At 41.2% G+C, this 12,202-nt stretch overlaps 1 protein-coding gene across 7 annotated transcripts in view; it reads left to right on the forward strand.

The window, feature by feature from the left end:
• The first annotated feature begins 685 nt into the window (after positions 1 to 685).
• dclk2a (doublecortin-like kinase 2a) overlaps positions 686 to 12,202 on the forward strand; it is a 42,254-nt gene continuing 30,737 nt past the window's right edge. For 2 of the 7 annotated variants that reach the window (XR_013971433.1, XM_080880596.1), the window contains exons 1-2: positions 686 to 1,674; positions 5,541 to 5,878. Coding sequence is in view for 5 of the 7 variants with exons in the window: in XM_080880596.1 (XP_080736722.1) it covers positions 1,269 to 1,674; positions 5,541 to 5,878 (744 nt within the window). In the remaining 2 variants the exon portion in view is untranslated. The remainder of the gene's footprint in view (positions 1,675 to 5,540; positions 5,879 to 12,202) is intronic. The other 5 variants (XR_013971434.1, XM_080880597.1, XM_080880593.1 and 2 more) reach the window with 3 other exon arrangements.

The raw sequence follows: 12,202 nt of genomic DNA on the forward strand, positions 1-12,202 counted from the left end.
AGAAGTATAATATTATGTTTCTTGCTATTTCTGCTCATGGCCAGATCTATCTTGAAAAAGACATTTTTTTTATACCAGATAAAAAAGCTGTGTAAAAGTCACTTTACAAAAAACAAACAAACAAACAAACAAACAAAAAACAACTGGTAGGAGCATCTACCTTGTGATAGTAATGTTCTTTGTGGCTCAATATCATATAATTCATGAAAGATCACTTTTTGGCACAACCGTATGCCATAACGACACAGCTCATGAGCGCTCCCTGTAAATGGTTTAATCACTGTTATGTATCTAAGATAAAGCTTAGAAACCCCAAGTTTCTTCTTGAAAAAGAAAGAAAGAAAGAAATTATATTATATTATATTATATTATGCTATTGATTTCAGCCTTTAATAAAGTGTGTCAAACACATAATGAGCGAGAATGAGCAAATGTTAATTAATGGTATCATCTGATATATATGCTGCAATTTAAATACACAAGGTTGATATATGTCTTTGGGGTTAATTGTAAATTAAAGGTAATATATAAAATACATAACTGGCGATATGTTTTTGGTAGCTGTGCTGTACTGATCTCAGGCCAGCTAAGAATGTACTTTCTCGCTCTCCGGGGGAGGGCGTGTATCATTCTTACGGTTCCTCAGTCTGAGGTCATCTGGCCGGAATGTAAAACCTCAACTTCATTGTTCGGGTCTTGAATGCATGAACGGAACAATAGACAGCATTAGGACCCGGAGATGCGGAAGGCGTCCTCCTCCTCCGTCTCATTATCCATTGATTTGACAGCCTGCGCCGACGACCAGTTAGAGGAAAGGATGCGAGGAGGAGGCGGCTTCAGTGCGGCGTGCCGAACTTTTCTAACATTTCGTGGCTGTTTGTGAGATAACAGAGATCCACTGCGATGTCTGTCAAGCACAGCTGCCGGTTTTTTGACACATTTTCAACCGGATATCTCATCTCGAGCTGACGTCTGGATTATTACTCCTGCTGTGTTTTGTTGACGGTTGATGAATCAGTTTAACGGATCGATCTGATAAGATTCAGCGGACTGAGAGGTCACATCCTGACTTTCTCTTTTTTCCCCTCTCATTTTGAAACTGTTGGTGCTGCTTAAGGTAGGCATAGCAGGCTTAAAGTGGAGACTGGAGACGCACACGTGTAGGCTGCCTTCTTCATTTGGCTCATCGATCCCTCATCTCTTTCTCTCTCTCTGTATAAAAGTTGGTTTCCTGTTTGGAGCAGCGTTCAGATAAAGTGAGAGACGACATGTCGCTAAGCAGAAGTATTGAATTTGAACACTTTGAGGAACGAGACAAGCCTCACCGGCCACCGAGGACCAATTCGGGCTCCGGGTCTCAATGTGGTTCTAGAGGTAACGGGCTGGTGCCAAGCCCCGCGCACAGTGCGCATTGTAGTTTCTACCGCACACGCACTCTCCAGTCCCTCACCTCCGAGAAAAAGGCCAGGAAGGTGCGCTTTTATCGCAATGGTGACAAGTATTTCAAAGGTTTGGTGTACGCCGTGTCTAACGACCGATTCAGATCCCTGGATGCCCTGCTCATGGAGCTCACACGGTCCCTGTCAGACAACGTCAACCTTCCGCAAGGAGTCCGGACGTTGTACACGCTGGATGGGGGCAGGAAGATCACCAGCCTGGATGAGTTAGTAGAGGGTAAGATCGATGATGGATGAAGCCTTCAACAATCACTTTGCGTGACCGCAAATGATGACAGGAGCTCAGTACTTGAGATTAGATCAACGGTGGCCTAATGTGCATCGACTCAGACATGCTGTTTATCGTTTAAAAGCTACATTTTTTTTTTGCCTTGAATATTGATTAAGTTGCCTGAAAACTTACAAAGCAAATTATATTTAGAGAGTTGGCTCCTTGCCCTGCTTTTACAACATAATTGGGAAAGTTCTGACTCTGTTCCAAATATCTGCTGCACTTAAACCCATTGGATGCAGTGCAGCGATATAGATTATCGCTGTATATGCACTGACGTAACCGCCCTAACATGTTTGACCCAGTGCCATACATGCACTCAAGCATACAGACCCCTCCTCAGTAATGCTCTGTTCTGCAAAATGTGCATCGCTGCCCACTGATCTCAGCTGGACTCAAGCTCCCAGCTAACGCCTACTTTATTTGTGAGCTTTTGTGGGCGTGAAAGTGCCCTGTGTTTCACTAAATACACCCCTGCCTGGAAATGAATGAATGGATAAGTGAGTAAGTGAGTGAACGTATGTATTTTGTTGGCTTCACTGGCATTTAAAATCTTTTGCAGTTGATTGAGCTCAGCCTTGGGGCTTGTAGGATAAAATTGCCCTCCCCCATCCCCTGTCTGTCCATTTTTTTCATAAGATAAACGTGAATACTACTACAAAAAGTGGTAACAACTGTTCCTGTAATCCTTCTATATGGAGAACTGTACTCATCTTGTCAAAGAGCCCCTAGACAAATTTGGTTACTCACTGCAGAAACGAATAGAATATACTCTCCTACCTACTCCTTCTTCCCTGTGCTGTTTACTCTGCAGGGAGAGTGGCCTCTCAGTAATAAGTTAATCTTCATGTTCACTGTCTGCACTGTGACCTGACTGCAGTCCTCTATTACTGCTCCTCACACTCACTTAGGATCCACTGACCTCTTACTGAAGTTATTAATCCTATTTTCATCTCACATCTTCCTAAATTTCAGTCTGTGCTGCACTCATTTGCTTTACTCTGTCCCTCCAGAGACTGGGGAAGATTTAGGCCAGTGCCTGATCTAAATTCTGTAGCAACAGTAGTTTAACAAACTGCACCAAGGTTGTTTTGGTGCACTGACTTCACCCCTCAGTGCTACTTCAGTAGCTCACATAACCAGTGATTTTATTTCAATGGGCAGTTCATCCAAAATGACTGTTCTGGTGGTGTATGCAGAAGAATTTTGGTATTAGGACAAGTGTTTGAATGTACGAGTGCCCACATAGTGGGGAAAATAAAGCAGGTCCTTTTGTGTTGTTTTTGCTGTAGTCAACCTTGTTATTACGGTTAAATAACCCCAAAATGAATACTTAAAGAATACTTCGTTCCATTTGGCCTCCATTGATTTGATTGTATTGCTTTTCTGTCTTTTTTTTTCCTAATCTCACCAAATAGGGCCTATTATTCCAATAGGAACAAATATTCCATTTATGATTTGGTTTGAAGAGACAGGCCCTTTAAGGTGGGAATTTCAGGATATGATAATGCCCTGGGTCAATGGTAAGCATGTTTGTTGACTGCTTAATTTCTCCTTGAGCCGCTCAGATTGCAGGTGGGCCATATTGTCGATTTTTACACACCCATCTAATGGACAAAGAGAGCAAACATTACTGCACAGCTCAGCAGTCTGCATCCATTGATTGAGGCTTGCTGGGGCTCTTTTGTGTGAAAACCCAATCAGGCGCCATTCACATGTGCACCTCGTATGACTAGATGGGATTACAGAGCCAACCAGTCGACTCGAACTGCTGTGCTTGTGGAAAACAACGGCTATAGCCAATCCTGAAATGGGTTTAGAAGGAGCTTTGCAGGTTACAGTGGGTCTCCGTAGCATGCTGACAAAGGGAATTCTAGTCGGGGCAATAACAAGTTTGGGCACCAGAGGGTCTTTATTTGAACCTCATGGGGAAATTAAACCTTTTAATGGTCGGTGTTCAAATTGGCTTGTGATACTAAAGCATTTGAGCCTTAGGGAAAATATTTTGTATTTTACAGCAGAGAGAAATGGCTGAAAGAGTTTTAAATCATGACTTAGAAACAGTTCTTTACTGATAATACACACCTCTCATGACAGACGTGTGCTACATGTTTCTGTAAAATGTGACAATATGAACCCTTTAGGATGATAGAAACAATGTAAATGTAAAATGTAAAAACTCAAATTGACAGTTGAAATTCAAGTGTGAAGTAAAGGCCACAGTCTGATAAGGTTAAAGAAAGTTGATCTTTCTTTGTAACATTGTGAGTATAAATCGGAGAACCATGACCTCATACTTTTTGCAGTTATTATATCACTTTATTTCTTTGTGACAGCAACTCTGTTATCACAGTAATAACAGTGGCTGTTTATTGACGTCATGCTGGACTGGTGACCGCTGTGTCACCTCGTAAAAGTTGCTGGGCTGGTTAAACAGTCCGTCAGGCCTGTCCTCATCTGTTGTTCACACGAGGACAGCAGCCAGCGGCGGGTGGCTGGGGCTCCGATCACATCCCCGTGGGACGTCGGGGAATAGACCTGTCACCGCGCACCATCTGAGGGCATGTCAGCGTTCTGTCATTTCCCTGCAGATGAACGGCAGCCTCGGTTATATATTTTGTTTCGGTGCTCAACCACAGCTCAGTCCCCTCCAGCTGTGGCCTAGCCTTTTAATTAGCCTTTGGTTAATTGCAGGCTTAATAAAACCTGGTATCCTGGGACGCGGTGTCTCAGTTGGCCTTTTTACGCTGAAGTTCAATTTGCTTGTTCTGACACAAATCCAGTAACCAAAATGTCAGTGTTGGGATTGATTTCTTATCAGCAGATGAACTGGTGAGAAAAATATGCTGAACATATCCTACAAATAAAAGTTTTCCTTTAAGTTTTGAACAAATACGTTTTTGTGGTATGTAAAGGATTACTCTTCCTGCTACTTAACTGGGATTCCCTGGACAGAGCCAGCCACTGTGGTTCTTATATTCATACACAGATGCAGCCATGAGTAATAATCTATTTCTCGGTTTCTTAGTATGTACATGCTGATTCCTAGTAACCCTGTAATTATCTAGTTTCCTAGAACAAGATTTCTTTCAAATAAAGCCGAATATCTCTCGTGAAGTTGAGCATGCAGTAAGTTGCTTCTGAGAGAGGCTTTGGTACTTGCAGACACTATTTGTCACTTTCCAGCTCTTACTCATATTTGGAACAGACCGGCAGCAGGGAAGCACAAATCCAGCACTTTCAAAACAATCTCCAGACATTCTTGATGTGGTTTTTGTTCACCCATCAAGCTCCCGTACTTAACACAACTTTCTTGTTAAGGAGAAACAGTTGCGTGCTGGGTGTTTAAACTGGAATGCTGGCTGATAAAGCAAAACGCTTTGCTTTGGAGGAAGGCCAATAAAGCAGCCCTGCAGCTGGAAGGGAGAGAGAAGAACAGCGTCACACTGTCTGTTCCTTGTTATTCACCATATGGGAGCAGTGTTTAGTAAGGCATGCTATGGTCGATGTTGTGCAACGTATGTGTCCTTTAGTGTGCAATTAATAGCAAAATAACCTCAGCCATTCTCTTTGGTAAATGTACACACAGATGTTTTTTTCCTTAAAGGTATGTGTTGATCCTAGCAAGAGCTTGCCACAGTTTCCTTATAATCCCAGAGTGATGCAGTAATGTTAATGTCAGGGTAATGATGAGGCCATCTCACCTGTTGCAGGACTTCCTCCCACTGATGACTTGAGTTCTTTACGTGGCTATTTGAGCTTTATGCGCCAGTGTTTAGCTTCTCTTTACAGCACCTCATTTCTTCCTGCAGGAGAGAGTTACGTGTGCGCCTCCAATGAACCCTTCCGACGTGTCGACTACACCAAGAACGTGAACCCCAACTGGTCAGTGGGCAGCAAGACCAGCACATCGCGCTCCCTCCCGTCTCTCTTCCCGCTGAAGAGTGAGCTGCAGAGGGAATCTAAGGACTTCATCAAACCCAAGTTAGTCACAGTCATCCGCAGCGGCGTCAAGCCCCGCAAGGCCGTTCGGATACTGCTCAATAAGAAAACTGCACACTCCTTCGAGCAGGTGCTCACCGACATCACAGACGCTATCAAGTTGGACTCTGGCGCAGTGAGGAGACTGTACACACTGGAAGGCAAGCAGGTAGGTCTGATGAATATCTATTTAACTTGCGCTACATCATGTTAAACTGCCTTTAACTGTGTGGACACCAGCTCCAGTAATTACTACACAAACTATGACCTGTTCTTGTTTTAGTTTGTGTGGTGATTTTATTTGCTACAGTTGCATAACTTAACAGCCAGAGCTAGTTAAACATATTGTTTTCAATGAGATGAAACTGGCTAATGTGCTTACGGGAACCAGATGGAGCAAAGCTGAGCTTATCTCTAAAAACCGCCGCGATTTATAGGTTTCAGCTGTGTCAGCAGTCCAGATAATTAAAGTCAGTTTAATCACCCATACATAATTCTACGCCCATATATTATTTCAACAAAGCAGTAATGGATACACTTTGGCTTTAAGGCCTTGTGCCATATCCATCAGTATGGTATCCCCACCTTGTGCTCTGGTTGTACCACATGAGACTATTTATGCTATAATGCTATCCATCTGGGGCACATGTTGAAATTCTGGTGTTCAGACATGAGGTGAGCTACAACACATGGTGGCCCCCGTGTAAAATATTTACGCTGACATCTCATCTGACCATGAACAAACTGTCATTCTCACAGAAAATATAAAAAGTACTAAATATAAAAAGTATTTGCAAGTTAACGGGGTAAGATAACGAGGTAACAAATGAGGCAATGCTAGGCAGAGGAGTATGATAAGAGTATTACACAGTGAATTTACCAATAATGAGAATATTGCACAGAGTTTCTGATCATTTGAAATATTGTACATGGCTGTGATTATTACACAGATTATTCATTGTTGTTATGATGCTGGACAAGAAGTTGTTCCCGAGTCTGTTCTTGTGATGTTTGTATTTTGTGATGCATGTTGGAAGAGTTCGTGTGAAATGTGCTCAGAGAACTAAGTCAAAGTATGTTTGTCACATGTAAGATGTTACATACATTTATAGAACACTCATCTTGTTGCATGATTCAGTGGATTTCAGGGTTGAAGTTAAGACAGAGAACCAGTCTTTGTACCTGACAATTTTCAGAGGAATGTGTTTGCTTGTAGTCTTTGTTAAGCCAGTTGACACTGACCTATGAAGCGCTATGATGTTGTGTGAAGAAGGACAGTGAGTATCTTCAGCATCTGTAAAGCACAGTGGAGAGACTCCGTCATGGTTTGGGGTTGCATTTCAGCTAGGGGTGTTGGAGAAAGGTACCATCAGATTTTGATCCACCATGCAGTACCATCTGGAAAGTGTTTAATTGGCAAGAGCTTCGTTTTTTAGTATCACAATGATTCCAAACAATCTGGCCGTCCAGTAAAAGCTTACGTGGATAGAAAAACACACAATGGAACACCAACAGTCATGGATCAGCCTCCTTCAGCCTGGAGCTCAACATTAATAAAGAACTGTGGGATCGTATTGATACAGAATAAAAGGCAGCTAACATCCAAAGACGAGCTTTGAATGTCCTTCAAGAAGCCTGGAGAACTATTCCTAAAAATTAAAGGATAGCTTGCTAAAAAAGTTCAGGGTGTGTTGCAGAATAAAGGTGTTCACACCAAATGTTGACTTTCAAGTTACTCACAATTGTACAAATTCTGTTTTTGCTATATATACTGTATTTCTCTTGTACTTACTGCACTTTTCCCCCATTTTCCTAGCAAAATTAAAAAAAAATTAGGAGGATAAAGATTTTTGTGAAATCCTGTATTTGGCCTATACTGGAATAGATTGATGCACATTTTAATCTAACAAATAATGTATCAACTCATGGTTTCATAAAATTAGTTTACTGGAATTAAGCATTTAGAAAGTGAAACCTTAATTACTGTAACTACTGAACTGATAGAGCTCTAGGAGTTTTGCATTTTTAGTGAAGCTAAACTGCATTTTATTTATTTTTAACGATCAGCTCCACTCACACAGGGATGTTGATTACAGAATTATGTCAAAGACTACAAAAATGTCAGCATGCTTTGTCCATTTTAGTACAAAATCACTAAATGAATTTCTTTGGTAACAGTTTAAGTTAAATTGAGCTTTAAAAGTGTTGGTGAGTGGGGAAAAAGAAAAATTAAACTGGGACTGAAAGTGTGACAACCAAACCAGCTGATGTTTGTTTTCTGTGAGCTGATGGGAATCTTTCTGGGCTGGACAGTCTGGACAAATTGACTCATGAGAATTGTGATCCTTATCACCTTTGACAGAGCAAGCAAAGCATCCTTTCTGTTAGGCCAGCACTGCACAGAAACACTGACTCGACAAGATTATATAATAGCATCCAGAACATTGCTGTATTTATTTACATTATTTTAGACTGAAGCCTCGCCTACCAAGCGAAAGCTCCCCAGTTTGACTCAGAGAGGAGCCACGTATCCCTTTGGGGTTGCATCAGGAAGGGGCATAAAAATCTTCCAAATCAGACATGCAGAGCTCCCTGTAGCGGATGCTCTCCAACTTAAATTCGAAGTTTCCCTCTTTGACAATGAAAAGTTTTTACAGGGATTTTTTTTAAAAAAGGGAAAAAAGCTTCTTCATATTTGAAAACTACTTTAAAGAATTCGGTTAGCAGACTTCCCACCTAACACAGATTCCATATGTGTGACATAAAGCCTTGATATGTCTACTTCCATCCCTTGAGAGATTCCAAGTAGACCAGCCATGCAAACCAGCTGTTTATTCCAGGCTTTTTAAGCTCCAGATCAGGAGAAGCAGATATGGAGCTTTATGGAGCTTCATTTGTGCACTTTAGAACTCATGATCAGTGTTGAGAGCTAATGCTTTCACCAATCATTTGAAGTCACAAGAGGTGGGCAGAGTGTTCAAATGATTGCTCTACCCCAAACCATGCTGATACAGTTTGCCAGAATGAGGCACTGTGTTAAAGTCCACAATGTCTGTGTAAATGTAACTTGTGGTGGAAGTGGGTGAAACTGAAATTGCCGATGTCAGTGTTGTGGGAATGGCCCGTGTGTTCAGTGGTGCTTTAAACTGAACCGTAATGTCCCAATCTATATTTATTCTAAAGGAAAACATCAAAAACAGCACCCGCAAACACTGTCTATACCAGCAAAACCTTTACTGGGTGGACAGAGATGATGATGGCGCTGTCACAGCTTGCACAGACTATACTTACTCAAAGGTGTTTTCAAGCCTGACATTTTAGTCATGCCCACAAGTGCACTGAATATGTCATGTGGTCAAAAGTAAAAATAACAATATAATTTAGCGTTGCTCTCACTCCGAGGGGAAAAAACCAAACGACACATCAGTCGAATATATTATTTTATCAAACTGAAGATCAGTCGCAGCCCAACATTCACGGCAGTGATTCTAATAAATCACCGATTGGCTGACTGACTAGAAAAATCTTGTTTCCCATTTAGGTTTTTATGTTTTTCAACCATAAATAAATCATTTGTAATAGTGACTCACAACATGTACTCTGTAAGTGTTTTGAGGTTATCCATTACAGATGACACATTACACAATTTATGTTGACAAGTGTGTCGTTTAGCTTCCTTAGATATTCACCGCAGGCGTCTTAATGATCACATTGCACCAGCCTGTGGATGCAGTAGTCTTTTTATTTAGCTTCCTTTAACAGATGGTTTCTGCTCTTTGGTGGAGTATAAATCCATCCATCTGGCAAGCGCTATATATAGACGAGTTAGGTCTTTATTAAAAGTAATGTTGGTCAATTCAAAGTATTAAAACCTCCAAAGTTTGTGAGGTGCAAATATGCTATTTAGCTAATAAAATGTGGTGTTTCAGTCCCATTTATTAGTGGAAACACTGGAAATGTGTTTGTGCTGGAGCATTTAATTCTGTTTTAAAGTCATTGTTTCTTTAGTCTCTTTAAGGTTTTTCCATTGCTGTTCATTTTACTGCTGGTCTTAGTTCAGTTTTCTGACACACTGACTGTATGCAGTGAGTTGATTGCTCTAACCAGAATATTACCCAGATCATGTTGGTAATACTTGCTAGTTGGGTTTTCATAGTATTTCTCCTGGTCCTTGTGATTTCTTAGTTAACAGCTTTTATGATGATTTTCTGATGATGCCTACATCTCTCCTGGTTTGTGTACCACACAGCCTTTAAAGATTTGAATCGTCCTTGATCTGAGACTTTACAGTGGCCATTTCTTTTACACTATCTATCTATTGAAAGCCACATATCTAAAACTTCATCAGTAGAAGCTGTATTTGATTACTCTAAAGATGCATTCCAAAATGCCCAGTCCCATAAGTGTGATGGACCGATTAAAGAGTTATATTATTTTAATGCAGTCCAATTCAAGAGCATTGTAAGATACAGGCTTCTCGTGAATCCACAGTAGAAGGGTCACGGCTCTCACACAGAAACAGAAACTGAACAGTAGAACTCCCATAAAAGTTGGATTTACTGCAGCACCGTTTTAGGTTCAGTTCAGTTTAATTCAGTTTTATTTATATAGCATCAAATCCCTCGAGGCGCTTTATATCGTAAGGGAAAAACCCTACAATAATATGCGGTTGCCTAATAAACTGGCAACTGAATGTATATTAGTAGTTCATGTGAATATCTTTCTAGTCTGAACCCCATAGCCTCTATAAAAAGCACTTCTAAGGCTCCTTCCTCAGTCACTCACACACCCATAAACACACGCAAACACTCCGAATGCCTTCCAGCAGCAGCCGACCATCTGCTCCTCCAAAATCAAATCGGGGGTACCAGCCACCCGGTCTGCAGACTCCCACCCGCTGATGGACTCACACTCGCACAGAGCCCTGGCCACAACCGAATGATTAGACCTACAAGCTGGAAGGAAGGGTTACAGTGCAGCTGTCAGGTGTGTTTGAGGGCGTTTGTGTTCACGGATGTTTTTTCGTGAGTAAGGGGCCTTTCACAAAATGTCTCTGTCCACTCTCCCTCCTCGAGTCAAAGCTCCTCTTCAGACTGAATGTTAATTGTAGATCATGGTTATCAGGGCCAACAGAATCAGCTGCTGCTTTTGAAAGAAAACCCTGTTTTACATCTCAAAGCTGACCGGGCAGGCAGAAAATAAGATTTTCCTATTTTAATTGTCTAAACTGTCGAATCGATGCATTCATTAATTTTGGGCACAGTCCTGCAGTCCCTGAGTTTGCTTTTGTTGCGTGTAAATCATAGAGAACGTATTCAAGGGAGTTATAGAAGAAGTAGCAAAGACAAATAAAAGTCCCTGTGACAAAATGAATGAATTGTAAACTAGAGCCTGATGCTGGACATCTTTGGGCTGATACACATTTTTAGGACTCAAACGTTGATAGATTCAGTATTCTTCATGTTCCTGAAGTATATATTGCATGTTTTGTGAGCTGTATTAAAAAGGAAAACACGATGGAGCGGTTAAATAAAGTGAAAGTTTTGTGCTTTTTGTTATTTATATGCATATATATGCCAATCATGGTTGCTCATATTATAGCCAAAGATTGAAATATAAAACAGAATTAGAAGCACAGGGCTTCGACTGTTCAAAATACTTTTCTTTCAACAGTCTCTACTACCTCTGGAGCTATGTGATGCAAGAAAGGACTGAGACGTGGTCATCTCAGGCACGCAGATCTTTAACTTTCCTGCCATGTTTTAACAAATTCGGCAGCAGCTTACTGCAAAGATGCCACTCAGCTCCACACCATCTGCTCAACTGGGATGCATACTTTGCTACATATCCTGCAGACAGAGTTTTTAAATAGCAGTAGTAGCCAAATTACTCCAAACCCCAAAGTTTTCATATCAGGACTAAGGACAAACACTATGCTGGGAGCCAACAGGAATGATTTAATTAATAGGCACTCTGCTGTCTCATGTGACGCTGGTTGCTAGTTTCTTTGTAATTTAACGGTAAAGGCAGAGAAGAAGACGACTGAATCGAAAGGCAAACGTGACCTGACCTGATCGCAGGCAGCAGACACAGGTGTTAACCGCTGGCTGTCTTGGCTATACCCATTTCAAATGCTAAACTGTGAATAGTTAATGGAGCACAGAATGCTGTCTGATGTTATCGGCGCTATTGTGATTTTGAAAATCTAGGTCCAGTCCAGAGTTTCCCTGCCTTTCCCCGATGTAGCCTTAAACCCTTTGTGACCCTGACACATGATAAGTGAGGAAAGGCTGCCAGGGGATCAATAGGTGAGAAATCCAATTTTTCCACAGGGGGAAAAAATCTTTTTTTGTTGTGAGCGAACAATCGATTACATTTTCTCTGTCATTTGCAAAGTTTCAGGGCAGATTCGGTGCCAGATTAGATTTTTTAAAAACAGAGAAGTGTGAAGTCACGACCATCTATTTTTAAAAGGTCTTAGTTCTTAAATTTG

The sequence above is a fragment of the Rhamphochromis sp. 'chilingali' genome (assembly GCF_963969265.1).
Source record: "Rhamphochromis sp. 'chilingali' genome assembly, chromosome: 4".
Classification (NCBI taxonomy): Eukaryota; Metazoa; Chordata; class Actinopteri; order Cichliformes; family Cichlidae; genus Rhamphochromis; species Rhamphochromis sp. 'chilingali'.